The 10,913-nt window shown below is 34.0% G+C and overlaps 1 protein-coding gene across 1 annotated transcript; it reads right to left on the reverse strand.

Annotated features, from left to right (window-relative positions):
• Positions 1-3,418: 3,418 nt before the first annotated feature.
• LOC105777302 (peroxisomal fatty acid beta-oxidation multifunctional protein MFP2) lies at positions 3,419-9,085 on the reverse strand. Its single transcript, XM_012600487.2, has 18 exons — positions 8,685-9,085; positions 7,990-8,061; positions 7,808-7,873; positions 7,680-7,736; positions 7,527-7,594; positions 7,368-7,449; positions 7,223-7,278; positions 6,795-7,097; positions 6,611-6,697; positions 5,948-6,122; positions 5,747-5,868; positions 5,489-5,652; positions 5,144-5,398; positions 4,911-5,032; positions 4,701-4,822; positions 4,403-4,551; positions 4,178-4,316; positions 3,419-3,830 (listed from the first exon to the last, which is right to left on the reverse strand). The coding sequence occupies exons 1-18, from the start codon at positions 8,785-8,787 to the stop codon at positions 3,795-3,797; spliced, it is 2,178 nt and encodes a 725-aa protein (XP_012455941.1). The 5' UTR covers positions 8,788-9,085; the 3' UTR covers positions 3,419-3,794.
• Positions 9,086-10,913: the final 1,828 nt, after the last annotated feature.

Here is a 10,913-nt window from a genome sequence, read left to right on the forward strand (position 1 = left end):
GAACCCAAAATTCACAGCCCGAGTTTTGTAACTTAACTCTGATACCACTAAATGTAACACCTTAAACCCGGCTTAGACGTTATGGACGAATTCAAAAGTGTTACGAAGAATATTAGAAAAACCATCTTCCTTGTTAACGTAACCGTTGTTACTTAGTGAATCCAATTTGTTTGAAAAAACTTATTGATATATTTATTTGATTTAAAATCATTGATCGTTTACGTCTTTCAATTTAAAACGAGTATTTTGCAGCGAAGTTTCTTAAAACGTTATATCAAATTGTTTCTTTGAAACAACGTAATATTTTGGCAAATCAAACTGTTTCTTCAAAACTGTTATTTCAAAAAAGTTTTCATTTTCAGAAAAACCTTTTATCAGTTGTTATGCTAGAAAACTAAAATAAAATTCGAAACAAAAAATAGACTTAAAAAGTCTGGAGAGTCCCAAAATTACAAAACTCTCACAAACTAGAAAATTAAACAAATTTTATGAAAATTAAATTTTACGGAAAAGTGGTCACATCTAAGCTTCTGTTGCATCGACCCACCTAAGTCTGAGGGTTACCTGAACAGAACAGACAAACAGAGAGTGAGTTTTGGTAACTCAATGTGTAACACGTATATAAATAGAAAATTTAGATTCAAACTCATGGCAGAACAGACACAGATGTAAATCTTTTACAGAATCAGAATTATACAGAATCATACATATACAAATAAGCATAATCCTACCCCCAACCTTTATAAACCAACTCCTATCATCCCAACATACTATGTGAGGTTTAAAACACGAACCCAGCCTTACACACCATGTAGTGTCTATACGACACTTTTCAGAGTAGTTGCAGCAATGCTGCTAGTATAATGGCGAGATATCGCCTCACACAAAACACTTTCTCCTCATAATACAATTCCCACCCCATAGCCAGATACAGATAGAATATCAGATAAAACAGATTAACAGATATTAGCATTAACATATCATGCATGCTCGTGTAACAAATATTACACATGCTTATACATAACAGAATAAATTATTGATAGCACTAGAAAGAACATAGCTTTTTCTCCTTACTTATTAGTTAAATAGTTTCCATTTAGTTATCCTTAGCATATATTTTAGCATTTTATGTTTAGTAAATTGCATTTTATAACTTAGTGAATCCTAGCCTATTTTATCCTTAATTTTGCTATCTTATTGCATTAATGTCACTGCATAAGTTCAAATTGCTTCCAGAATCGTTGCCACACCTAACAACTGTTCGGATAAGAACTAAAATTGCATGAGCTATCCAGTTTGGTATAACCAACTTGTACGTACAAGGATAGAATAATTCTGTGGAAGGAACACCTGTACTGTTGGAGGAGGACATAAAAGGTAGACGTGAGAAGAAAATGAGAGCTTTTTTTTTTCCGAATTATCATCTTCATCATCCTACCTTGAAGCTTGCGGCCATGACAGCTTAAGCCTCTCATAGGCGAGCCAACGTGAAAATCAAATGTAGACTAGCTTCTGATGAGGAGACCTAAGTGTGAAACAAGAGGGAATAGAGAGATTCAGTCGAGTTGTCTAGGAATAGAATTCTCTACTCGATTCTTTCTTATTTCTTTCTAGATACTGGTGATTACTCTCAATTTTCTATTTGTATGAAAGTACACATGAATTCTTGGTGAAATGTTATCTTATTTAATCTTACTTTTATTGTTTAATCTTGGGGTTTGAATATTTTTTAACATGAAAGTGTTATTTCAGTCACCGACACTGGAAAGTGCAGTGACAGTTTGAGCCAAGAAGCATTACAACGGAAGTTGAGTGAGGATTAGAGGAATTTAGTTCACTTGTTCTTAATAGTGATGTATTGCCATCATCGGAAGGTGCGGTTAGTATGTATGTTTAAGTTTTAGATTAAATAGAGGAGTGATGCTAGGTAAGATATACATTGAATTTTATTGCCTTGACAATCACCTATCTTTTTATACCTTGTGAGCACTTAGTATTCTGCTGAAGATTCATGTTGGGGATCCCAATTTATCTTTGTCATATTTTATTTTATTGTTTTCAAGTTATTGCATCGACAACTATTCTCACAATTTATCTCGTTTCTATTTAGTTGTTACACCGGTATTAATAGACAAAAGACTATCATCCCTGTAGGATCAATATCCGACAGACTCACATCTGTCTACTATACCTGCATCGACAGTGTACGCTTGCACATTATTGCTGTGACATTAAACAGCCGATCAAGTTTTTGGCGCTGTCGCTGGGAATGGCATTTGTTTGATGTTTATTATTGTTTTTGTGTGTTTTTGCATTTTATTTTCCTTATATAATATTCAGTATTCACTAACTGGTTTTTCTTTGCCGCTAATTTTTTAACTTAAATTTAGATGTTTTATGACCCGAAGCAAGTAAGATTTTCTTGTCAATTTTGATCTAGAAATTGAAAGGACTGTTCGGAGTAGACTTCGAGAACAAATAAATATAGCTCTACCAGGGAACAATGCAACCATACCCCAGATGTAACAGCAAAATGTTAATAACCCATTGTTGCTGCAAGATGCTCGCATACAAAATAGGACTATACGAGATTTTGTAGTACCTGTTTTGGATGATTTACAACCAGGAGTAGTTAGGCCAGCAATCCAAGCTGGGAATTTTGAACTCAAGCCAGTAATGTTTCAAATACTGAATTCTAATGGACAATATGCTAGGCTGCCACATGAAGATGCGAGAGAACATCTTAAATCCTTTTTATTGATCTGTGTTTCCTTTAGTCAACAAGGCGTTCTTGATGATGCCTTGAAGATGCAATTATTTCCTTATTCCTTACAGGGAAGAGCCCGTACTTGGTTTTTTGAACTATCTGCTGGATCAATTACTTCTTGGGATGCACTAGCAACACAATTTGTTTTGCGATTTAACCCGCCGACAATAAATGCTTGTCTTTGAAATGATATTATTGCTTATCATCAGCTAAATGATGAAAATCTTCACACCACATGGGAACGTTATAAATCTTTACTTCGATGTTATCTCATGCACGACATTCGACTAGAAACACAAATTAAATATAAGAAATACTTTCCAACTAATTAAATTTCCAAGAAAATGACTACTTTCTATTATACCAAACACTAAGAAGATATTACATTCAAAAGAAGGTAAACCAATTTTTACATACCAAACGTTAGAATCACATTCTAAACATCCTCTTAATTTGATAATATTGAGTATTAATTAGTGTAAATATCCTCCAATTTCTTGATTTTGCCAAAATAATGCTATGAGAACTTTAAAATCCCCAATTCAAGTCCCACCCTTGTAAACATGTGAATTCTTAATTTAAATTTTATTCAAGATATTATTTATATTTGTTTTAATTTAAATCTGAATATATATCGATTTTCAATCCACCTACATTAATTTGATTTCGATTATGATTATTCAAACTGATTTGAGATCATACTTATAATTGTACTTACCATACGCGGTACAAAGTTAAAAAAAAAAGAAAAAAAAAACTTGGATATTAGTGCATGTTATCCCAAAAGTAACCTAAGGGTTCATGTAACAGCTGAGATCCTGTCAGCTTTTACTCAAGAGTGTTCCAAACATGTGCTTATACCCCCAATAAACCCATCTAATCAAAGTAATAAAATTATTTTAAGGGGAAAAAAAGATGATCCATTGAATATATTAACAGTGTAAACATGCTTATTGAACTTATATCTGTGTAGCCATGGCAAAGGAGAGAGCTTGAGAAATGGGCAGTGCCGCAATCGAAAACTTTCTTATAATCTAGATTTGGCCTGCTCCACCGCCGCGCTCTGCAATCCAACAGTTCAATAATCAGAACAAATTACAGTTAGCTTTGTCAGCTACACAACCTAATATGATATAGTTTACAGATACACCATGGCTATTCTCTGGCGAAAATGGAGGATAATTTTGGTGCATATGCAACAAGCATGGGAAATTACTGAATTTTGTTTAACAAAGAGCAAGCCTTATACAACCAAACATATGTATGATTGTGGTACCAAGTGATTGACATGACGAGATGAAAAAGGAACACCATGATAAAATTATGGTATGAATAATGATCGGTGGGTCCTGAACGATCACAGTTCCAATAATGTAGCAAACAATCTCTACAGTTTTAAGGTTTGCTTACCAATGGAGCACCCTTGGCTGCCAGTTCAGCCAAGAAGGCACAAGGCTTGAAGAATTCTCCATACATTTTTGTCCACTCCTCCAGTCTACAATAAATGTAGTTAGATCCGAGAGAGTCGGCCCAAAACATGATTCCTCCCCTGAGAAATGTTAAAAGCTATTTAGTTTATCGAGAAATCGATGAGGAACCAGAAGGATTAATCAAAACCTCAACAAGATTACAAACCGGTAAGGTGGAAATCCCATTCCCATAACAGAAGCAATGTCAAGGTCAGCCGCTTTCACTGCAATACCTTCGGCTAAAACCCGGCAAGTCTCATTCACCACTGGGAAGAATATCATCTCCACAATGTCCTTATCGGACAATTTCACAAACTACATAGAAGTGTAGTCCCACAAATATGAGATAGAGAATTTGACAATCATATTTGATCGCTCACACGTAACAGTATTCGATGTAATCATAGCTTCAAGCTAAGTAAAAGAGTAACACCAAATACAACAGTTTCGAACACAAAACGGACCTTAGGGTCAACAGCTACACCTGAAATGCTCCTCGACTTCTCGATGTATTTATATAGTTCAGGATCAGGACTAGGTTTGCGTTCATTGTCGTATGAATAAAACCCTTTACGGGTCCCTTCACCTGAAACAAAGTGGATCATGATAATAAGATATGCCTGAAGATTGAATTTGTTTGTTTGTTTGCTAAGGTCCAAGAATGAAAATTGTACCAGTTCTCTTATCCTCTTGCATAAGTGGGACAAGCATTGATTTATAGGTTCGCTCAGGGAAGTTCTCAATGAACTGCATTCCACTTGCAATTGCAACACCGAAACCAACTAGGTCAGCCAACCTGAATAAAAAATAAAATTACTAAGAGCTTCACCGACACATCAATCTTCTACAAGGCAACTGCAAGAACAAAAATACCAAGCTATATTTTATTTTATAACAAATTAGGAACCTGAATGGGCCCATTGGCATTCCAAACTTGGTAATTACTCGATCAATCCGATAAACATCAGTTCCCCGTTCAACAAGGAAAAGGCCTAATTGCGTATAAGGGAAGAACATCCTATTGACAGCAAAACCTGTACAATTGCCAACAACAATTGGAGTCTTCTTTATTTTCTTCCCAACATCGAGCATGTCAACAATTATTTGGGGAGATGTTTGCCTGGTACGAACAATTTCCAATAGTGGCATGACATGAGCCGGACTGCATCAGACAGATATCAATAAATGAACCATCTAAGTGAAGAAACAGCACAAGAAGAAGAAAACTAGGGAGTTGCACCCAGTATAATACCTAAAGAAATGAGCCCCAACAATCCGATCCTGGGATTTGGTCCTCTCACCGATCAAGTTCAAATCAATAGTGGAAGTGTTACTTGCAAGTATGCAATGTGGAGAGCAGAATTTCTCGAGATCAGCAAAAATTTGTTGCTTCAAAGAAACATTCTCAATAACTGCCTGTTACAAGGATTATAAACAAAAACAAAATCAATATTAAAACTACGGATAAAACACCATAGGAAAGGCAAGATGATAACACATTCTTAACCACCTCAATGACCATGTCCACATCCCTAAATCTTTCATAGTCAAGAACACCGCTAAGCAGAGAGATTGTTTTTTCAAACTTTTCTTGACTCATTTTCCCTTTCTTAACTCGGCTTTGAAGATTGGCTGCACAAAAAAGAAAATGATCATACAAACAATCAAAAGTGATATCCTTAAAGAAAATAAATAATCCAGTTGTGCTCACCTTTGACGCGATCAATTCCAGCCTCCAAAAACTTCTCATTCACTTCTTTCAGGATTACTGTATAATTGCTAAGAATCAATGCAGTTGCTATTCCGGAGCCCATTAAACCTCCACCAAGTACAGCAACTTTCCTCACCTGTCTTGGCATTAGCCCCCTGTCGGTAATCCCAGGAACCTGTCCATTGCTAAGAGATAAGTGTTTGTAAAATGTTAAGCAGAGAAGCTAACCGAGGTTAGGGGTAGCATAAGGGCTACCTTTTACAAAGGGCTCAAGAAATTGATACTTTGAAGAGTATAATGTAAAACAACTCTAGAGTTGATATATTGAACATTAAATTATTTCTATCAACGATAAATTGTAAGACACAGTTTGAGCCTCACGTTACGTGCCAGATAAACTAAATCAAAATATATTTCAATTAGTCGAAGCACTATGAACATCAATGAGGAGAGAGAGAGATGATTTTGATCAAAGATATGTTTTGGATCAGGCTAGCTGATATGAAAAGTGAAAAAGACTTCACCTTAGCTACAAAATAAGGAGGTGAATTCTAAAATTCTAAAATCATATCTCTAATCAACATTCGATTGCAGAATCTATTAAAGGTATGTATGAAGGGATAGAACGAAAAACCAGTGCCTAATAGTAATTATCCTTTGAACCTTAGATGTTCCGCGCATAGCAAAGAAGATGTGAACCAAGCTTTTGCAGGTGTCAGATTTAAGAAGTACTTGGAAAGCTTCAGCCTCCTGCCAATATCAAATGTGTCGTTATGAAGTTGACTTTTAGTTGCAAATAAAAGATAATTGAAAATGTATTAAAACCGTAATGGGGATAAGCAGTGACCTTCCACAGCCCTGCCCTAGGACCAGCAACTATACCCTCTTCAATAACATCAATACAAACCAAGGGGTGTTTGAGATTTGGAGCTCGCTTCCGAGCCTGTGCTCTAGCAAAGTTAAATATTTCCCGGGCTTCCCCAAGGGGCTCTAGCTTTTCAGTTTTGTAGAGAGTAGCAACCCATGGTTTTCTTCGTGCTAAAACATCTAGTGCCCACCGACGTGCAGTCTCTATCAACTCATGAGATGAAACGACAGCATCGACTAGACCCAATCCAACTGCCTCTTCACCTTTAACAGGCTTAGATGTCTATTTAAGGGAAAGAAGGGAAGAAGAAAGTGCTCAGTCAATGAACAGAGATATTAATATAGTAACCATATCAAATCATACCAAAGCCTGATGTAAGAAAAAAGAATACTGATCTAACCACATACCAACATCATTTCAAGGGACTTCGTGAGACCAACAAGTCGTGGAAGCCGCTGTGTACCTGAGCCCATTTAGGAGCAGAAAGCAGAATATAAATAATGCCAATATAGCCAGGAATTACCCCAAGCTGAAGAAATGAAAGAGTCATACCTCCAAACCCAGGAATAACCCCAAGTTGAAGTTCAGGCAGGCCTAATTGTGCTGTAGGAGTCGATATTCTCGCATGACATGCCTGAAAGGAAAAAAACTATAAAGATATTTTCTTTCCAACAAAAACAAGAGATTTCTGAAGTTAAATAAAATACCGACCATTGCAACTTCTAGACCCCCACCTAAGGCAAGACCATCAATGGCAGCAACTGATGGTTTTTTTGCAGCTGAAGTACAAAGTATCTAGAGTCAACACGGATCCATGCAACTTTGAAATGCTTTCTGTTTTAGAAATCATTATACGGTAATTACCTTCTAAAGTGTCACTGACAATCTCAACTGATACAAAACCAAGCTTCGGCTGCTCCACTGGAAAATACTACCAACCCATCAATTTCAAGCCAATGCAATATATATACATAAAGGACTACTGTGCATACCTTTTCCTGATTGCATTCCATCAAAAGATGTGATATCAAAACCACCAGAAAATTTTCCATTTGTACCTGCTCACAAAAGCATCTCAATAACCAATTCCAGTCTTTTTGGAAAAGCAGTAACAGAGACAATATCTATACACATCTTTTCCTTTAATTTTAAGGAGTGATCTCTTTGAACTTACCTGTAACAACAATGGCCTTCACATCGTCTCTTTGTAAGGCCTCGTCATAACTCTCTTTTAAGCTATACAACACTGTGAGGAGGACACACAAAGGCAAGGGAGATCAATTGCATATCTTCTCACATATACAAAATCATTAAAATGTAATTGTGGGGGAAGAATGATGACTATTGTTTTCATGTAACCATATAACCTAATTTGAGCAATATACCAAGCAAAAAAAAGAACAATGAAATTATAGATCCAAATTTGCCTTTGAACCCCAATTATGCTTCACAATTTTCTTTTAAAATCTAACACTCTCTTTCTCTATTACCGAATATAAGTATATAATCTGGAGTTTTTCTACAGCTCTATCTAACACTCTCTTTATCTATTTGCAAACCGACCAACACAGAACCATGTAAGAGAATTGTAGGTCAACATGGTTCAAGTATAAGCCCTCTAAATTCCAATCTTTGCAAGAAAAATGAATATCAAGTTGATAAATACATCTGTTTTCCTCTGCAGCTAAATAAAACCCAATACAATTCTTTTGCTAACGAACCCCAAAAAGACAATCAAAACTTTATAAAACAATTTGCATAGAAAAATTGTGGGTCATAAATAACAAAGAAATCCCAAATTCCATAACTCAAAATCAAGAGGCAAAAAGGTAAGATAAAGAAAGAAGAAAATGAAAAGGGGGGGGGTACCATCAGGAGAAAGAGAATTGACAGGAGGATTGATGATGGTGATAATAGCAACTCCATCAGCTCCAACTTCAAGGGTTGTTCTTCCATTGTTCTTGCTCCCCATTATCACTCTTTGCTTATTTATTTTTAATAAAAATTTGGAGTCGAACAATGGGTATTAATTAATAATAAAAATTATAAAAGGAGTTAGTTGGGGAGACGATTTCATTTAAGGAGGTGTCGTGTAAGAAGGCGGAGGAGGGAGTGACGTTTGAAGAAAAGAGTGTACGGAGAAACCCAAGTTAGTAGCTTTATATCAACTGCTGCTCCAAATCTTTGAACTGCTTCGTTGGTCTCAAAGTTGCTTGGTTGAGTTCCAACGCCTCCATGGCTGTCTTCATCCAACCATATTTGTTTGCTGTTCCACTCTCATTTTATATATTTATTGAGGACAACTATAATCATAGTTAATTTATGTTTATTGATAGCACAACCCTTTAATTCTCATAAATGAAATTGAAAATTGGTAATACATCTTATTGAGTTAAACTTTTTTACTACATTACTTGCTATACATCACAAATCAAATTAAGAGAATAATACTGCCCCTATATCAAAAACGAAAATCTTGTCTTTTAGATACAATTTTCTTCTAAGTTTAGTGGAAGTTAATTATTTGAGGGTGAGTTTGGATGTATTTAGTTACGGTTTATGTAAAAATAACGATGGCGGTGAGATTAGATACTATAGCAATATTATAGCGTGAGACAAAAAGTAAGTTAAACGCATCATACTGCACCTCTCATTCCATTCAAACCCATCCAAATTCGTAGTGAAACTAATTCTCTAATATATTAAATATAAAATATGTTAAAATCATATGTAAATTAAATTTAAATTTAATCCAATTTAATTCGATGCATGAATAACTTCATTTTGCGACTAAGGGCCAGTTCTTTATTGTTTAAAAAAAGAACTTTTGACTCCAAAAGTACTTTTGAAAAAAAAGCTGTGAAGAACAAGCTGCTTTTGACTGAAATTTTTAGCTTTTCAGAAATGCATTTTTTAGCTGAAAATGAGAAGCTAAAAATTTTAGCTTTTTTCCTCCCAAAAGCACTTTTAGTGCTTAATTATTTTTTCACCCCTCCAATAACATAATATTTTTCTTTTTTTTTTCTTGGTGCTTAATTACAATTGTGTTAAAATCATTAATTAAAAATAAAAAATATTTTTTAAATACTAATTACAAATATTTAATGGTTATATTTAAATATTTAAAATATAATTTATATATTCTAATTAAATTTTATAAATAATTAATATTTATTGCTTAAAATATTTACAATTTATATTTCATATATTAAAATATTAACAATTTATAATAATTTTTATATTATTACTAAAATAGAATAATATTAACTAATTTAAATATTATTTAAATGTATATTTGTTACTTGATAATAACATGTCTAAAATGGACATTTTATTTTTCAAAAATACTTTTTAACAGCAATGCTAAACACTCAAATTTTAAACTAAACTTTTCAAAAGTACTTCTCACAATGAAGAACTTGCTAAGTGTCACATGGGTAGCTTGGGCGAGGTGTCAATTTTCTACCGGCTATCTTTAGGGTAAGATATTAAAATGCAAAGTAGGGGAAATTAGGCGGAGAGAGATATAAGTCGAAGAAAACAAAGGTAGTTGGATTATGATAATTCCAAAGTATTAAAACCCCTGGACTTGGTCGCTTTCATTCTCGAACCCACTTTACCTTTTTTTTTCCAAAAAGATAATTTCATTTATATAAAATATTACCATCAAAGGAAAGGAGTGGGGAACACTCAAATATGTTAGAAATAAATTTTGAACAAAACGAAATCACAACGGGAAGGATTGTATAAAATAAAGGGATTTTATGTCCTTAATATATTATTTTAATAATTTTTATCTTAAATTTTAGACCTTAAATCTTAAACTTTGAATCCTAAACATTATACTTTGGTTCTTGAAATCCTAGACTCAAGTTTAAGATTTAGGATTCAAGATTAAAAGTTCAAGGTCTAGGATTTTAGGGTATAAAATTTAAAATTTAGGGTCCAAGATTAAAGTTAAAAATTATTAAAATAATGTATTGGTTACATGAAAAAATATTGAAATAACATTAAATAATTAGTAAAAGATATAGAATGATATAATATCTTTGTTTCATATAATTTTTTCCTTAATAAGAGATATAAAATGACGTAATG

Source organism: Gossypium raimondii, chromosome 10 (genome assembly GCF_025698545.1).
Source record: "Gossypium raimondii isolate GPD5lz chromosome 10, ASM2569854v1, whole genome shotgun sequence".
Classification (NCBI taxonomy): domain Eukaryota; kingdom Viridiplantae; phylum Streptophyta; class Magnoliopsida; order Malvales; family Malvaceae; genus Gossypium; species Gossypium raimondii.